This window comes from Trachinotus anak, unplaced genomic scaffold, assembly GCF_046630095.1.
Source record: "Trachinotus anak isolate AG129_WGS33_773 ecotype Australia unplaced genomic scaffold, CSIRO_AGI_Tana_v1 ptg000019l, whole genome shotgun sequence".
Classification (NCBI taxonomy): domain Eukaryota; kingdom Metazoa; phylum Chordata; class Actinopteri; order Carangiformes; family Carangidae; genus Trachinotus; species Trachinotus anak.
In genome coordinates, this window is record NW_027273870.1 from 21,268,339 (window position 1) to 21,287,768 (window position 19,430).

At 40.3% G+C, this 19,430-nt stretch overlaps 1 protein-coding gene across 3 annotated transcripts in view; it reads left to right on the top strand.

Moving 5' to 3' along the window:
- Positions 1–18,696, top strand: part of arhgap10 (Rho GTPase activating protein 10) — a 45,031-nt gene extending 26,335 nt beyond the window's left edge. The window contains exons 17-23 of one of the 3 annotated variants that reach the window (XM_071504040.1): positions 370–475; positions 2,109–2,268; positions 4,751–4,892; positions 7,702–7,861; positions 13,468–13,563; positions 14,982–15,073; positions 17,201–18,696. In XM_071504040.1, the coding sequence (XP_071360141.1) occupies positions 370–475; positions 2,109–2,268; positions 4,751–4,892; positions 7,702–7,861; positions 13,468–13,563; positions 14,982–15,073; positions 17,201–17,289 (845 nt within the window). In that variant the 3' untranslated portion in view covers positions 17,290–18,696. The remainder of the gene's footprint in view (positions 1–369; positions 476–2,108; positions 2,269–4,750; positions 4,893–7,701; positions 7,862–13,467; positions 13,564–14,981; positions 15,074–17,200) is intronic. The other 2 variants (XM_071504041.1, XM_071504042.1) reach the window with 2 other exon arrangements.
- Positions 18,697–19,430: the final 734 nt, after the last annotated feature.

Consider the following 19,430-nt stretch of genomic DNA (forward strand, 5'->3'; position numbering starts at 1 on the left):
CATCACACCTCTTCTTCACTTATTTAACCTGGAATATATCATCCTCTAATGTTTAACCCCTCATGCTTTAGGGTGATTGCCTCTGATCACTGTGTCCTTAAAGGTCCACTAACTTCTGCTCAATTTTAAATTTCCCAGAATGCTGAAATAATAGAGCGTTCACTTATTTGGTGTTTCTGTACCTTAAACTCTGATTGTGCGCTGCTCAAATCAACAGTGTATGTAGTGTATCATCATGTCTTTGAATTTGCTGTTTGCTAATGTTGTACAGTGTTCGGTCTCAGCTGTGTTGGCTCTTTGCCACCTGAGGAGCAGAGAGAAATCCTTGCAGTTTAATTTGAGTCTATGGCTGCTTCTGCGTTTAAACAGAGGGTGGTAGTCCAGAGTCTCGCATCCAAGCCGTCCACTGCCTGGTCCACAAACTCCCGGAGAGAAATCGACAAGTCCTCGGGCTGCTTATGAAGCATCTGGCCAAGTGAGTGTTCATAGTTCCTTGGTCATAGTTCACCCAATCTCCACCCCCTCTCTCCCTCTGAGTTCTCTCTTTCTGCTCTTCCTGTCTGTCTCCTCATTCTCACTCCACATGCTTTTTCTCTCTCTCTCCCTCACTCCCACTCTCTTCACTCCCCCTTCCCTGCTGTCACTCCATCTCTTCTCTGTCTACTCAGTGACTGCTGGGTAAGAAAATTGATGCCACCAGCATTGCATCTTTTTTTTTTTTTTCCCTTTTCTTAGGTCATTTTGGTGTATATTTAAATTAGTTGGAGGAGGATTGTGTAGCTTACCGTACCTGTTCAGCATGCGGTTCTGCAGCCCACCAGTGAAGGAAAATGAAATGGACCACTCAAATTAAGCCCTCTCTTGAGATTACTCTATACACCCCTGGATGGACCACTATTGTGCATCATTCCATTTGTGAGATTAGATAGGAGGAAAGATTTAAATAATGTTAGCTAACATTACAAGGTTTTACCTCAGCAAGCTTTTTATAAACTAAATATGAGCAAATTGAAGATAAGTAAATAATCCCTCTTCCCTGAGGCAGTGAAAGTCTGGTGGATCTTATTTCATAGAAACCCACAGCAGAATCAGGCTCTGGTAAAAAGGCAGCACTATTGAAATTGAATTTGGATTATCCAGCGTGAAATTCTCCAGACTGGAGAGACTCGAATATTTTTCTGAAGCTGGCGTGCGTGCATGTCCTGCAGGGGAAGGAAGCAAAGCCAGAATTTCACACTCCTATCTGAAATGGTTTGAGAGATGTTATAAATGTGAGTTGTCACCAATGTTTTTGTCTTCAAAGGCATCCTTTGAAGCTATTTAAACTGTCTCTCTGCAGATGCACTGCAAATCATCATATTTTGAGTGTGAAATCTCTTCACCTGTCCGTAAAACTTTTTCTTCAAATAAAGGTTTTCTACCCTTTTTGACCTCCTAATTTAAAGTTCTATCCACTGAAGTTGTCCCAATTTTAAAATGGGTGTAGACGACATTTAACAAAGCACTGATCCTTCCTCAGCTTCAATATCATCTGGCGACGTAGACCAGCCCTGACCCGTTTGTATTTCAGCGTTGTTGATATGTCAGACAAGTTCATAGTGGTGTTTGGGTTATTAAGCCTAATCAGTGGCATGTAACTTTGAAGAGCACTGATGCTTTAATTTTTTATTTAATGTTATTGAGAAATAATAATAATAAAAAAGGTCAACAAGAATAGTCCTGAATGAGAAAGATGAATAACCATTCCCCATGCAATTTTACATACCAGATGCCATTGAGTGTGGACATTGTTTAGGCCATTATCCACTAACTTAATTAAACACAAGATGATCTTTTTCAAGAGGCTTTCCACTTCTATTAAACAAGCTCGAGGGTGAAAACCTGCATTGTCAGACAGTGGCCACGTCATAGTTGACATTTGCCATTATTTTTGGCTGCTTTCGTACTTGTATAACTTTTTTTTTTTTTTTTTTTTTTTTTAGTTAAAAGTACAGGAGTCTTCTTGCCCTGTTTTCCTGCCTTATCTTTAAAAAGTTCATATCAGTGAATTTGAGTTAGTAAGTTGGAGTAAAAGGTAAAATGTTAATGTGAGTTGTTGTCCTCCTCAGCGTGGCGGCCCACAGCAAACAGAACCTGATGACGGTGGCCAACCTAGGTGTGGTGTTTGGCCCCACATTAATGAGGCCACAGGAGGAGACTGTCGCTGCCATCATGGATCTCAAGTTCCAGAACATTGTGGTGGAAATCCTCATTGAACACCATGAAAAGGTAACTCAGGACTGGGATTTACCAAACACGCAGTGCAATATTGATTGTACAATCACAAAGTAATACAAAAGTAATGCACTTGAAACTGAACACTGCCTGAACAGTAGAAGTGTCAACTCATAGCACTACATCTTCCAGTGGAGGTAATCAGCACCGGGTCTATAGGAATAGAAAAAAACAAACTATTTTATTGTATTATTCTATTTTTTCCAAAATGTCTGTTTTTGATTGGTCAAGTTGCCATCGCTGTAACTATACTCATGATTCACTCAGTCACTGCAACATTTAGTCTATAACTGTGTTTTCACTTGCCATCCACAGATATTTACTAAATACTAGACACACCAGGCAACAGAAGGTGCAGGGATAACTCCAAATGAAATCTGAATTAGGTGACACGACAACAGTAAGCTGCACACAGCACCTTTGTGTTTACCAACCTCGGTAGCATGTAATTACTTGATACTGAAGGATAATAAATCTGCAAGCGAAGCTTATAATCTAATGTTTGTAAGTCCTGCTTGCTTGGCAAAGAGCGTTTTCCCACTATTGCACTATTGTTTTGAAGTTTTGTATTTTGTTCTTAAGTTTCGATTTGGCAGTTTCTGTTGGTGGAGAAGTGCACACACTGTGCTGTACCTGACACCAGAATTTCATTTGGGCAGAGTAAGAGTCTCAATTAGGGTGGATGTGATGCTCTTCTCTTCAGTGGGTCCTGTTTGTCGAGGCAGTTATACTCACATATAACTCTTGCCTAGCCCACCTTAAAGTCAGATTCTTTGAACAAATGTTCTAGCAATGAAAATGTGTCATATTATACTATAGTGGGTACTTTGTGGTTTGTTTGGGCATATGCATATTGTATTTATTTCTTGCTCTACAAAATAATGAGCAGAAATAAAGCACTTAGATAATGAGACAGGTAACACATTCACCTTAAACTAGCATACCCTTCACACATTTATTAAGGTACAAAGGAGTTAGCAGAATTTTTTAATGTGGCCAATAGGGGGAGCCCCAAGTGTTTATACCAGCATTAAACACATGCTATTCTGTTCATTTTCAGGAGGTTGATTATTCTGTATATTATCATTTACATTTTATAATTTTTGGAAGGTTCTTGCAGACATTTATTTTGGTTATGAGTTGTTTTATAATGTGTAGTTCATGGGATCATGTAATCTCCCCAGAATGTCATTAATCGGTATCAATCCTCAAAGGGGGATAATTCTCTGTGTCAAAAGAGAAAAAGGTTTGAGATTAGTTTCCTAATCTGTTTGGAGCAGCGCTGCACTCTGTGTAGAATCAGATGAAACCAGGAGCTTTTAGTGATTTTTTTCCCCTCCAGTTTCATTAATGGGAGATGATGTGTGTTGTGAATAATATCCCCACCCAAGCTCACAAATCTAAAATGGGGTGTGAGAGAATACAGAGGCCGGGCGAAAACCTACTGGGTATACAAATGTGCTAAAACAACACCAGCAGCACAGTGTATACTGCTCGTCTCTGAGACTACCCAGGGGTATCCAACACCGTCCAGGTGATAAAGGATGTAGTGTTAGAATGCAGCAAGAGCATTTTGGAAAGTACAGCGTGTTAGAGGAGGGGAAAAGTTGAGCAGACAGACAGACAGGCATTAACTTTCCTCACAGCTGAGTCCCACTCTAGACTGTTGATACCCCCAGATACCAACAGTAGACTCTGTTTTACATTCACCTCCATCTGCAGAGAGAGGTGAGAGGGAGAGAGAGAAGCAGCAGAAACTCTCAGCCATATCAGATTTCTCACTTTTTCTATCTGCCTTTCTCCTACAAACTTTCTCTCTCTCTCTCTCTCTCATGCCCCCTCCTCTGTGTCTGCCTCTCCTGTTCACACTCTGTCTCACTTACTCTGCCACTTTCTCTCTCTCTCTCTCTCGCTCTTTCTCCACCCTTCCCTGCCTCCCTCCTCTCCTCGTCTGTGATCCTTTCGGAGGCTCTGCTGAGACTTCCTCTCCTCTGCAGCCCTATTCTCTTTTAACTCCACATCTGAAGTTTATATGTAAACACGGCCCGGTGTAAACAGGCTGCACCAGTTGGCCAGCCGTCCTTTAGTCCAAACTCTGTTTATTTTACTCTCCACTCTTTGAGAGAGTGGGTCAATTTCTCTGAGGAGAAGTGTCACCTTAACTTAGACCCATATTTCTGGATGGGATGTGATTTCGTTACATGTGGAGCCACTCTTGTTTATTTTGGCACAAACAAAATCCTCTCACATGCAGTTTTTAGGGTCCAATCAATGAGCTGCTCAGCTTTCCCTAGGAGCACATGCTGTGGCTGCAAATGGCCCTTTTCCATTCATCTACCACTACATGAAGCCTGTGAGTTTCAAAACCTGTTCACTAAAGTGAGGTCAGCTGAGGACACGATTCTGCTGCTGCTCAACGCTCTTGAGTCTGTGCGTGTAGTCTTGGTAGAGACTTACTCGCTCACTGTGTATTCAGATCTTTGCAGATGCTCCAGAGTCATGCCCTCTTTCACTTGCTGCCCCAGTATTCTCCGCTCCCACAAGGCAGTCCAAGAAGCTGAGTCGACAGAATCGGCCCCTGGCTGTCTACAATCCACAAGCCCTAGACATTCAGAATGGTAAGACATGTACACGTGTGCATCTATATATTTTCACAACTCTGAGTATATCAAAGGAACTGAGTCCAGCAAAAGACTGTGCAGCAGTGGTTCCCAACCTGTGGGCCGGGGCCCACTGGTGGGTCACGAAGCTATTGCAAGTGGCCCGACAAACCATTTTGCGAAACAGAACAGAACAGTTTTGTTGGAAAGACGTAATTAAATATTATAAAAATATAAACAATGTTTTCACATGTTCTAAAATTAAATGATCTTCAAAAACATAAAAAATATGCAAAAGCTTCTTTCATTGTTTTTTGTTTTTTGTTTTTTTTCTCGTATTAAGGCCTATCACTGTGATGATAGAAACTTTTACATTGTTGTTGAGCTTCCCCTGCTTTCAGTTCAGTCCTCAGTGTTGGATCATTACAATTCAAATAAGAACGTATGTTTTGGCTTCCATATTGTTATGAGGTCAGATGCCACCAACATTTTTGAGCGTGAAAAGGTTGGGAACCACTGCTGTACAGTATCTGATCATGCAGAATTAAAATGTTTACATAAACCTTACAAATTATGCTTTCTCTAGAAATTCTAGAAGGGTTGTCCCAGCGAAACCTTTATTTATGGTATCTGGCCATGCTAGGTGGCTAACGTTTGGCTACGTACATGTTTCAAATGATAAACAACGTTTGAGGTCTACAAACGAGCGGCAAATGTTTGCGTGCCACCCTCCTGGGTTCGTCCTTTAATGTCTTCAAATGATCCCTCACTTTGGATTTCCTGCCTGACATGTAATTACTATCTAATGATGTCCATTCGTGACTGACTGAGTGACTGGGTATCGCCACTTTTTTATTGTTTTTTTTCCCCCCTGCAACCAACTGACCAATCAAAACCTCACTCATCAACTAATGTTTAGTCGGCTATTATAAAGCAGCCCTAAATGGCAACTGAGTGTCTGTTCCTAAGTGACCACTATGAGGCATAGCAGTATCCACGAATGTAACACTGAACTTCTCTGTAATACTGTGTGTGGAGATTTGCATTGATGACTTTGTGTGCCCTTGTTTACTTCTTTTCAAATGCTTAAAATTCACTGACCTGGTGACCCAAACAAATCTGACTCCAGCAAGTTCTGATCCAGGACCAGTCAAATCCTTTCCCCTCCACAATACCAAGGGAGTCTAAATCTGCTTACCAGATTGCCTCTCTTTGCCTCCCTCGCGCCAGCTTTTATCACGGGGTATTTAAATATCAGGGATGAAAGGCATAATCCTTTTTTAACCTTTGTTTCTTTTATATGGGTCCCCCATAATGGGTTTAAAGTAAGTTGTCTCAGCATTCACAGAGCAAAAGCAAATTTGAAGATGATGCAGTGGGAAAGAGAGAAGAGTATTTATGTATGCATGTGACTCTTGTGAGTCTATCTGTAACGTTACATCTGTCTAATATCCCTACAGATGTGAAACTATACCATGCGTAGGGAACTGCATTAATCAGAGTCTCTCTGTCAGCAAGCTGTTCAGTGCAAGCAAATAGTATCTTTTAGGAGATGATTACAGATCGGTTGTTTATTTGTTGCATATTTGTTTTGTCTCTATTTACTGACATATCATCACCTTTTATGTTGATATGGTGAACTGGTTATTTACAGATTTAGTGGTTACAGAGCAACATTATCAGTCATTTGCAGCGGTGTTTCAGGCCACTTTTAGCTCTGGTTTTAGTCTCTACCAGCTCAACCATTAAGGTGCTTACTGTGTCTCTGCTGTTTGGTGCTCAGCAGGTGGTCTACAGTCAGTTGTTAGAGCATTATTGCTGATAACAGCTGCTGCAGCCAAAAACGACACCACGAAAGTGATAAGAGCCCAAACAGCAAAGTTGCAGGACAAACAGCTAAACTTACAAAAAAGTTCTGTAAAGCTTAGCAGAGCTGCAGATTCGGGTGATATTTCTTTGTAGGTTCATTGTTACAAGTGACTCTTGTCACATTCTCACATTGTTTTCACAGTCATTTGATACATTGGTATTCTGAAAATAGTGATTATAACTGCTTTAAATTTTGAAATTTGCTAAAAGATTGAGCTTAATATGTTTTTTTCCCAAAATTTTAATGAGTGTCATTCCCTCCTGTTAGACCTGTAAGGGTGGGACAAATGACATCATCATCATTAGTGACCTCAGATGTGACTCTAAACAGCAACAAATTCATAGAGAAAAGTGAACCTGTGGTCTAATACATCATAACACCTGTGCAGATGTGCAAGACCTTTATATTAATGGGTGTCATGCCATTGACATAAAAAATAGTTGAAAAGAACAAAAATATAATAAACAACTATAGAATATATATTGTTATTACATTCTGTAATAATAGGGCTATAAGGCTAGCAACAATTCAATCTTAATTAACTATCGACTTCAGGTTTAAGTGCTTCGATAAGTGTACATTGGGGGAAAAGAGAAGAAACGGTCCAAACCAACTACTTTTTTACAGTAACAGTTCCTTGTGTGCCTCTCCAGTCTCCCAAAAGCAAGCTCTGTACTTGACAGTAAAATTGAAATAAAAGAGCTTGGATCTCCCTTGTGTTTCTTAGGTTCCTGTCTGTGAGTGCAGGAGTGTATTATTATGAACAATAAAAACTTGGTTGTGAATCTCTCCTGTTCTGACAGCAGTTTGATTTATAGTCCCTTGTTGATGCAGCATTAGTTTATACTGTATATTGATAAAGCACTCTGCTGTTTTATCAGGCAAGCTATCATCAGTACAGTAGAATAAAATTAAAACACATGCTTTTTTTTTTTTTTTTTTTAACCAAATTGCCAGCAGTGGCTGATAGTTCGAGCCTAGCTACAGATGAGACGTCAATGGGCAGCAATGAGTCTGTATCGTCGCAGTCATCGTCAGCGTCAGCCTCAGAGACGCCTGCAGAGAGGAGTGACCATGCCCCGCTTAACTCCAGCCTCAGCACAGGCAGCAACTCCAGGTGAGTGCTTCAGATCAATATGTGACCGCAACGCTCAAAATGCAGGTGCTGGTTGTGCAGTAAGCAGATCCACAGTAAACAAGTCACAAATTAGAGATACAGGCTTTACATTCAAAAGTGGGAAATATACACTACAAGGATCAAGGATTAAGTTATCTGTGGGGTATAAGACTTTTTCATTTGTGGGTCCTAGAGGCTAATCCCATAATTTATTTTCATGCTATTTTTGCTTCCATAATTAGAGTTGGATGTTGATGCTTCATGTTAAAAGTCCTCTCACTGGTGCATCAGATTATTATTATTATATATTATAATGTCATACTCACACTGTCACAACAATGACTTGATTTGAGCAGGTTGGAATTAACTGGACTCACTGTTGTTGTGATACCTGATACCTGTGGTACCTGATAATCAGTCTGAATTGCTATATTGTTTCACTTACTTCATTCTGGACAGACCCGAGAAGTGAGAAGTGATTTAGAGGACAGCAACCAATGTTAAAAGTACTATTAGTATTTTTATTAATGTTATTAGGATGAAGAATCTGTGGAAACCTTATAGTTGGATTTGATTTTGATTGACAGTTTGAGTCAAAATCAGTTCTTGATTCAGTAAGACTGCTGCTAGTTTTATCTTTGCAATATTTTTCTTTTTGAAATTATTATTATTGTTTTATTACACTGTGCTAACATTTGTCTCTGGGCTATACACACTTACTTAAAAAGAAAAAAAAAACACTGCATACTCACTGCACATTTAATCTGCTTTATATCTCAATCTTCTTACCAGACAGCAGCTTAGCTTGGCTGTCAATTATGTTACATATTGCAAACTAAAATAATGGTTGAATCCCTCCTCTATTAGCTTGCAGTACACTCCAATAGAGCCTGTAAATGGTAGCTCTGAAACCTCTCAAGGTCTGAGTGATGTTTCTTCTTCCCCATAGATGCATCCAAACACAAATCATTTTTACTCCTATGTTGCATCATAGGAAGCAGTTAAACTTTCCTAAACTTTATGGTTGGGTCCCAGTTTAGTCTTTTCCAATCCAGTAAAAAACATATTTAGCATGGAGAAACCGTTATTATTATTAATGATCAAGAATCGATTTTTCAACATTGTGGATGGAATGGCAGAAAAAAGCTTCTCAATTTTTATTGATAGTGTTGATAGTAAAATTGATTTTTAGTGTCAGCCTCTATGCTGTTAGTCAAATGTCAACTACTGTTTTTACTTCTTTCCCCATCTTGGCACTAATACTAGATGGAAAATAATTTGATGCTTTTCTGTGCTGTGCTTCTCTCCGGCTTCTCCTCCCTGTCCTCACTTTCTCTACTAAGTCCTTGGTCCTTTTTGTTGTTTCCAGCCCATGACTTGTCTTGAATGCTGATGTGAGAGATAAATTATTGGGTTATGCTGCAGATGTTAGACTCTCTGCTATGTCATGTCTACACATTCACCTTGAAATAGACTTTTTCCCATTCAGTGTCCCCTCCTCCTTCTCCATCAACTGAAAAGAGCTGTAAAATAAAAACAAATCTACCTCACAACCTGACAGAGGACAATGTGATTGTCTCACACTGACCTCTGTGGGTGTGTGCCCGCCTGTGTGTATGTAGGCTTTTTTGTATCAAGCTTTTCAGATCAGACAGACAAGGCTCTATATTACTTATGTAACCAACTCCTTTTTTTTTTTCCTCCGGGTATGTTTTTTTTTTTTTTTTTTTCCCTGTTTTCCCACATATGTGGCATCATGTTGGAGGACGGAAGGAGTAACCAGGAGGAGGTCGTAAATCTCAGCTCTTATTTGTTTGGGAGACAGGTGGCCGTGCGTTGGCCGTGTAAATCGTATTGACATTGGGGAGATATTCATCTTGTTTACCCTTATAGCTGCAGCCGCTGTCCCTTTATGAAGACTTGCGCCATATGTCACAGGGTGTCGCCCTGGCTTTGTTCACTCATAAATCTTAGCATGTGAGATGGTGGAGACCTGTTAGCACAGCACCTCTCTGGCCTGGAACCCAGGGATTCAGGTTCAGTCCTAGCCAAAAGGAGCAGTAGGGGTGGCATTTCCTAGATTATTTCCAGCCACTCTTAGGAATGTGTTATCTGCACTCTGGTGTGCTCAGAAGTGCACCTGGAAAACAGCACATTTTAGTCATGTTCCTGCAAGATAGCTGCAGCAGAATCTGCCTGCTCATACACAAATGCATCCTGAGTCACTATATCATGCAATAACTCTTTGTGGACTGTGGCATGATTTATCATCTCCGTCATCTTCAATCTCTCACCTCATTACTCCTCTTCTCCCTAAATTCAGTCACAGCCTTTCCCATTGGTGCTGTTGCCCCAAGTCCTGTCCAATGAAGTTACACGCCCACCCCCACCCCCCACCCCCCAGCTCCAGCCCTTCATGCCTCTCCCTGGCAGACAGCTGTGGATCATAAAATGGTGGATCAGAGCTTATTTCCTGGCCACCCAAACTGGTGGTGGCTGGGCGGGCAGCTTGGCTGTAGGTTTGATCCCACCTTCTACTAGAAACAGTACTAAATCCCACCGCTGCCCTTCTTCCTTTAGTAGAAAGACAGCTGATAGCCCTGCTCATCCCTGTGTTAGCTCCCCGCCAGGTTCAACGAGGCCTGGATGCTGCAGGGTGAAATTCCTGCAATAATGAGAAGCAGCAGTCCACTTCTGTTGATGAATTTCTCCCTGCTACTAACCTGGCAGTCTGATAACTCTGATGGTTAAAATAATAAACCAAAAGACCTCCAGTTACAGTTCACTTTGGAATCAAACATTCACAGTGTTATTTGATTATTTTGATATGATGCTTTTTTATGTATTAGATATAATTTCTTCTGTATATTATATTATGTTTATACCTATTAAAATTCCTCACAACTTCAACGTTAATATACTTAAAAACTTGTTACAAATATTACCAACATTTTTCATTCAGGCCTCACATACAGTGCGTTTTCACATGAGTCCCCATTTACTGTATTTAATCATGTTTACAGAAGAAGCTTAGCTAGGTCTATCATGGGTAAAAACAACGGATGAGCAATTCAAAGCTTGATGCTATTTTTGTTGAAGAGAAATGGCAAACGATTTCCCTCGGTTTGGCTTAGCTGTAATTGTTAGAGCAATTTTGGGATGAATCCATTTACCTCTGGTACATTTAACAAGTTTCTAGGGCAGCCATGTGGCATGCACTGATTTCCTGTAACTGTTTATTCTATAATTATTTAGATATCTGTTTATTTAAAAAATCTCCAAGGATCTGTATAATCCTCCTCCAGCTGAAACAAGCAGTTAGATGGATGTGTTGATCATTTTTCTTAAATGTTTGTGTGTCCATCTCTGTGTGTGTCTGTGTGTTTGTGCGTGCATTTTCTGTGTTAATATCATCTTATTTAGGGGGCTTGTGTGTATGTGAGTGGGTTCACATGCAGGTGGGTGAAGTGTTGGTGCTCCTCTGCTCTCCCTCCTTTTGGCTGAAGCCCAGGCAGACAGTGGTTGTGCCTGGGCCCAGGTTAATGAGTGGATTTGCTGCACTGCAGCGCACTGTCCCCCCATGCTGATGTGGAGCAGCTGAGCACCACAGTGGCCCTACACTGCTGCAGAGCTATAAATCACCTACAGTCAGGCCAGGCCCAAACGGAACAGCCACCGCTGGGGATGGACAAGCGCTCGGAGAGGGGGGCAGGGGAAGAAATGGAGAGAAGAAGCAATGCAGAGGGGAACTGTGTGTTCACCTCCACGTATGTCCACATAAGACCCCTACCATACCCTCCCTTAAGGCAGTCTCTCTCTCTCTCTCTCTCCCTCACCAGTGCCAACGTAACCACTATTCACAACATCCTCTCAACCGCCAGCCCCTCCCCAGCTGCTCCCACTAATTGCCTTTATTAACGTCTCTATGGGAGCGGCAGCTAGGAGCAATTTGCTCATTATGTGCTGTATTAGCACTGGCCCTGGGGCAGGCATGGAACACAGAGGGATGCCTGGCTTAGACTCCTGCTCTCCTCTGCTCCACTCTGCCTTTACCAGGACCCCTACCTCCATCCTGTAGGTCGGCCATAGACTCTCTGGCACTGACAACAGCGGGTGTAAAGCACAGCTTCTACTGTTACAGTTCAAGCTTATGGTTAATGTGTTGGAGTGTTGTCGTTTGACCGTATAAATAAGTTATATACATTATATACATTCCTGTAAGCATGGAATATATGTACATGTACAGATGACAAATTGAAGGAAAAATCTACATAAAGCTTCTGGAGAACAGCTTCAATAATCCTTGGCATAGATTCTACAAATCTCTGGAACTAGAAAACCTTTTTTTTTCCAAACGATATTCCCTGAGTGTCGTATTTTCTTGATGACAGTGATGAGCACCGTCAAGCACATCAGTCCAAAAATGTCCCATAGGTGATTCACATCATTTTCATACTCATCAAACCGATCAAGTGACCTCTTGTGGTACATGAATGGGAGTAGATCTGCTATGGTCCATCTATTCAGATTGTGGACGTGGGTACATTGTTATGCTTTGATGGTGATGATGGGAGACTCGGTTATCTTTTGTCCGTCAGGTTGGTTTTTAATGTATTCAATTTCAAGTGACCTTCCTCTACAGCTCAATGGAGTTCATTCTTTTGATGTGATTATTAGTGGTAGTTGCACGCAGCTTTAAAATACAATTTTATTTTTGGCTGTTCTCTCAACAGAAAAGCAAACAACAGGCCGTGTATGAATATTCTTCCTGAATTCAAACATTATGTTTAATTCATGACTGTTTGCATCTCTCATTCTGAATCCTCTGCCTCAGTGTTTTACAGATACAGTCAGTCCTAATGATTTTAGGCTGAGAGTTTATCAGTCTGGTCTGTTTTTAGACAACAAGCCTATTTTAGAGAACTTGACAGGTTGGGGTTTGAGAATCTGTCATGGTCACATTTGAGCCAGATAGTCCGTCTCTAATGTTACGAGTTGGTCTGAGTTATTTAGAATTAGAACTTTCAAAACCATAACACAGAAGAGCAGATAAGATTCTTTGCATCAGTGGAAATATCAGACGTTCGGAGAAATACATCAGAGGTTAATATGGGCAATGATTGAGAATCACTTCACTTGAGGAGGCTTTTTGGCAGATGGAGTAGAGGGGATGATTTAATCTATGAAAGTCTGTTTCTCTTTGAATTCTCATTGTGTGCCGGCTGTAGATTTATCCCAATAAAAAGAAGGAAGCTGCTGTGTGGTAGAATGAAAAAAGATGGAGAATTTGTTCTTCTTCAAGGTGACTCAAGTGTGATGTGTGATATATTATTCTTTTTTCAAATTTAGCTGCATTTTAATATTTTATTAATATTTATGACCTTAACTATACCTCAGTGTAATTTTTGGTTTAACTTCCCACCGTTATGAAGCAGTGGACTGGTGTAGAAATTGCTCTCACCTTGTCTCCATAACAACAGGTTCATTTGTTGCTCTGCTTCCGCCATGTAGTGTCGTTTTTACCAGTATTCAATGATTTAACCATGAATGAGAACATTGTCTGTTAACATTTAAACACACCAAGGTGTTTTTTTTTTAATCTGCAGAGCCGCAGCAACTCCGTGGTCCACTGCTGGAGCTTCAGGAGAGAGCCCACCTGCTGCTACCACACCTGCCTCAGATAAAGAGAAGCCAGAGGAGAGGTAAGGCAGGGTTCCCTCTCTCAGCTTTCTGTTAGAGCTTACTTTTTTTGTATTTGTTTTCATTGACTCTTATTGGTTAAATGTCACACTCTGAGACACTATTTCACTCTCTCCATTTTCATTCACTTGCTTCATTACTTACATCTTCTCTTGCATGTTTGCTCCAAAGAATCACCAATTCCCTCGTTCGTCTAAAATCGACGTGCAGTCTTGCACTTCAGAATTTTCCCTCACTTTTCAGACTGTATATTCACCTATGCTGTGATTTAGTTTACCTCTGAGGGATTTTAATGCAACACAACTCTTGGCTTTAGCAGGAGCAGCAAGCTTCTCTTTCTGTCAAACACCAGATACACATACATCTATGTGGGTGAACTGAATGGCACTGTGTAGAGAGTCTGTCCGTGACGCTGAGCTTTTGCTCTGCTTCCTTCAGAATAAATGATGAATTCATTTTTATTGCTTTCAGATGTCGCCGAAGTAATTGCAAACAGCTCCGTCATTCTATTGGCAATCTATTAATGTTATTTTCATATAAATACAAATCCTCATTTTCCCAAATGCGGTTCCACAAGAGTGCATTCTCCCAGAATTCTGAATTCAAGAACTCGGCTGAACATTGTAGTATTGACAACTCTGTGACCACAGACTTTTTTTTTCAGTTTGCATATCTTCTTTCTCCTCTCTCATCCTACATTGTTGCTGCTCTGCAGAAAGAATATGAAATATTTATCAGGGCATCATGTGTTGAAGGCACAATTTCTACATGGTAATGTTGCTGGCATTCGAGATAACGGTTTGCAATGGTGGGCAAAACAACCTTTCTGTGGAAACAGTTTTTGTGTTTTCGGGAGCGGAGTGGCATAAATATAGCTTTTTACTAACCTTTGCAGAGCGGTGAATATGGTTTCTTTGACGGCGCTCTTTTACATCAAACTGATTTAAAATGCTGCTTCTAAGCTCACAAATGGGACTTTAAAAGCTGAAGCACAGTGGAGGGAGATTTCTGTTCTACCTGTTTGTGTGCAAACCTACTTTAGAATCCCCTCGCCACTTTTTAATTATCTCACCATAGATGGTTGTCTGCTGTGCGAGCCCGATGTGTCTCCGGCTTTTTGGTTGTACAAAACCTGCCACAAACATTGCTGCATCTTATTGTGTTTTTGCACGCACACAGGCACGTGTTGGTGTGTTTTGACTCGCTCGACTTGGTCTGTCCAGACTATAGATAGGGCAAGACAAGTGTGTGAGGCGCACCCGGCTCCTCTCTTAGTATTTTTGCTTATTTTCCAGCCCGGCCCATTTCTGCTGTTTCAGGCTAGTGAGTGAATGAACAAGCAGGCCCCGGGCCCCAGATTGAACTATGCAGTAATCCTCCTCAAAGCTCCGCCAGCTCACTGATTGCCTTCATTTTTCAGTGTCACCGGCAGGAAAGCCAAAGCAGTGTACCCATGTGAGGCTGAGCACGACTCTGAGCTCTCCTTCCATGTCGGCGCAATATTCAACGCCGGTAAGTGTTATCGCCTACACCAGTCGCTCACTCAGAACCAGCCCTGGCATATTGGATTTGGAGGAAAACCGAACACCCAATCTGATCTTCAATCGAACAGAGAGAGGAGACGAGGAGAGGGAGAACAGGGGGGAGGTGGGGGGGCTGGAGACACAGATTTGCTCCTCAGTGTGTCTGGGAAGAGGCTCGACTGAGCTTTAATCACTCTCAGAGGAAATGAGGATTTTGTAGTTCCTATTTTTTGTCAAAGCCTTCTTTTGTGAGACACAGACACTGTAGATATTCTGTAGTCTTTACAGGGGGGTATGTAGTGACCTCTTTGATAAGATCCCACGATGCATTGCAACTTATTGGTTGTTGTGGTCAAACATTATGTCGTAAGTAATTATCTAAATAGTTTTTTTCTGTACACATGTTCTCATGTTTTACATGTTTTACATTATCTCGTGTGACTCCCATCAGACACATTACCATTCAAAGTTATGATTTAAACATCACAATCCTGAAAGCTGTCATCAATAAATATGGATAAGATTAGATGACTGAAACTTTACCTGAAGGTACATTATTTTTTGTTGCGATTTTTATTAGATCCATCACTGCTTCAGTGTTGGATGGAGGAGTTCATGTCAGGATAAATGATTTAATGAATCAATGGAGAAATTGAATTTAATAAAAGGTGGTTTTCCAACTCATGAATATGAACTCATATTATCTGAAATAATAAACACAAAACAAATAAAGTATCACATTATCATAAAGCAAATTAAATTATGATCTAAGGCCCATTTTCTTTTTCTGATATTTCATTTGGACCCTAACTGTTTTGTTTAGTGGACGTATGATTGAATGATGATGTGTGTGTTTCTTTTGGATCTCAACTTAAATATCCAGTTACCTTGATACAAAGTTTGGGGAGTTTTAGTATAGTTTTGCTTACATTCTTTTCCGTCCTTCGGCGCTTAATCAGGCTTCAGATGAAGTGATTGACGTGTTACATAAATACTACGTGATGAGATTCTCAGTAACTTCACATCTACAGTGTCTCGGAGACCCTTGACATTTTACACATTTTGCTCCACGATTCAGTTGTTTCCAACTTTTGGTCTGAACTTTGTGCATAACAAATGAGCAAAATGTCAAGAGGTCTGAATACTTTTGTAAGACACTGTATATACAGTGTCTCACAAAAGAATTCAACATATATTGGTGTTTCCTCACCTTTGACATTGAAAGAACAACTTTGCCTTGCTTATGTATTTTCTTAAAGTCCCGATCTATACTTGACAGTGCAGATTTAATGTGTGTTTACAGACCTGATTGAATGTCATAAAAGACTCATTTTATTATGTATTGACTTATACCTGTATTATACAGATGGGGTCTTTGTTTCAAGTCTTATTCTAGTGTATTTAATGTGATTCTAATGAGGCCAAAGATTACTGATGTAAAAACACCTTTATCAACGTCAGAAAACATAAATAACCTGTCAGTGAACTTTGGTGTGATAGAAGGTTTAAATCATGTGCTTTGAATTTTCTCGGAGCGCTGACACTTTTCTTTCACTTGCGTAAAAGATTGTGCTTTCAAGTTACTCAAACATTCAGTGTCAAGTCTAAGCGACAGAGACAGACTGCTGGACTTGCAGGTAGAAAACTATGTACTCAGTTAGGTGATATCTTGACTGTGGCCTTAAAAGTTCTCACTGACAATTTTTCCATGCATTTGTTGACTTACAGGTGCACTCAAAATTTTAAATTGGCTCATTTTGTAGACAAATCAAGAATCCAGGGAGGATTTTGAGAAGGCATGTCACAAAAATGTTCGATGCACTGACACATCTGTCATACTAAACCGTTTGTGAGGGCTCCATTCTGCAGCTGCTGGTGGAATTCAAGAGAAGTTGGATCCATAAACAGACAGGAGAGTTGCAGAAGAGATAAAATGAGTCACAGTGTAGTTTGGTGTAACTGCTTAATTGCTTGTATCCTGCTTTAAACCTCTGCTCTCTTCACTCTGACACATGCACAATATACTCACTGGATGCTCTGTGTCCTCTGTCTGTCCCCCCGCCCTCACCCTCCCTGTGGTGTTGTTTCCCTGGTGACGCTGTGTCCTCTCCTGCAGTGACCCAGTCGAGAGAGCCGGGCTGGCTGGAGGGGGAGCTGGAGGGAAAGAGGGGCCTCATCCCTGAAAACTATGTGGAGATGCTGTAGCCCCACTTGGAAATATTTATGGACAAGTTATCACCTTCACTGGGAGAAGTGTGCAGAGAAGCACGTGTCTCAACTCTGAAATTCACAGTAGAGCCTTGTTTATCCAAAACCCCCTGAATTCTGTTATAGTCCATCACTAATGTTATTAGTGATGGACTATTCTTGATACATGCATATATGCATTTTGGTGGAGAAGTAGACTTTGTGATGCATGTACAAGTTTCTTTGTTTGAATTTACTTTAGTTGAGTATTCACATGAATTTAAGCATTGTAATTCCAAAATGGGTTTGCACTTACAATGTTCTGCTGTATACAAAGATGCTGTAGCCTCTAAACGTTTGGGTAACTTTGTAAGCAGCAGCAGAGAATGAGGGTCTCTCTGTGGAAGACCTCACTCTCTCCTCTGCCCCGTTATACATGGTATCCATGAGCTGCCAAGTCAAAGAATGATCCTCAGAAACTCTAAGGTAGAATGTCAGCACTCAGCTTTTCACTCTCTAGACAATGGTGCACACAAATTAGTTTTCAGCTGTTAAAAGATAAGCCATACCTATGTGCCTTAACCACCAGAATACCTAGTGTAAATGTCTGTACAGGTATGTATGAACTGAATTGGAGTGTTACTGCTCTCACTTATAAAATGTTGCATTTCATGCCATTTTAAGATTATTTAGATATTTGAACTGGGGCACATTGCGACTGTTATTTTATTTTATTTAATTGGCACAATGATTGCATGACTTCTGAATTTTAAACACACTCTGTACTTTTGCTCTTGGTGCACTCCTTTACAGAAAAACGCCTCTTTGATGCTCAATGAATCTTGTTGTGTTAAACACTATCATCAGACAGATTCAACAGAGGTAAAATTCAATAGATGGTAATGATTGAAACCAAGTGTTTTTCTTGTCAAATGATCTGTCTTGTTTGTTTTAAAACTTATTTTTAACGTTGCTCAGTTTCCTCTGAGCAGAGAAATGAGACACTCCCACAAAGTTGAAATATCAGTTTTAATTTTATCATTATTTTATCTTCAACTTCAGTGGAATAAGTGATTAAAAGTTTTATTATCGGTATCCATTCAATGTATATAGCCTAAGAGAGTTATGACTGCCAAGTATATTATACAAATCTCCGTTAAGAGATGGACAGGTTTTAAGTTTTCATTGGACTGATTTTAGCTTCTATGTACATCATGTTACATTTCATCCCTCAGCTGTTCAACAAAACACTTAAATTTTTCAGAGATTTGGTTCTGCAGATTGTTTGTGTTTTCACTTGCAGTTTCAATAATTTAAAGACATTTGATTTATGATGTTTGTAAAGGGCCTTGACTTCTTTCATTTTTTTACCATTGGGTATCCTCTTGATCAATGTTAAACAAATAAAGATTTTTTTGTTCTTTATTGTATTGTGTGGTCTTGCTATTAAATAAATGTGATAACATTTAACAGATACAGGTGTTATCAGTAAGTCTTATAAAGATTATCTCAGGCACTGATTTCATACGGTTTCAACAAACTTAGCCAGTAAAATTATGTTACTTCCAAAATACGACAACATATCCATAACATTGTAGACCAGAGAAAGTTAAGAGAAGCCCTGTGTACCACATATATGGCCACGTTCAGTTGACTGAGTTATAATGTCTACTGATTTATATTTGGGGAAATGTGTTTAGTTTCTGTCTTTATGAAATCTAGCGCTGTCTCTACGTTTTGATGAGTGATCCATTGTGTCACTCAGAAGGCCCACAATTTCCACAGAGTCTAAGAATAAAGTTACTGATGAAATGAGGATCCATTCTGCAGTCAGTACTGCTACAGTGAGCCATGTAGTGTAATGTAATCCTTCCTCTTTATATTGACCTGTACCGGCCCATCTGACTAAAAGCTACTTCCAAAATAACTTTCCAAAAGGGGATTAAAAATAGATGGTAATCTTTCACAGAGGAAAACATGCACTAATCCACCTCCACCTCCCTGATCCATTAACATCTCTGCTTCACGCATGTTAATTCTTAGACTACATCTGTGTAATTAATACACCAAATGGCCTCCAGACCCAGTGCTTTGGCCTCAGTTACATAATTATCAGTCCACCACCACACTCAGACCTCCAGTAAGTGGGCCGATGCACT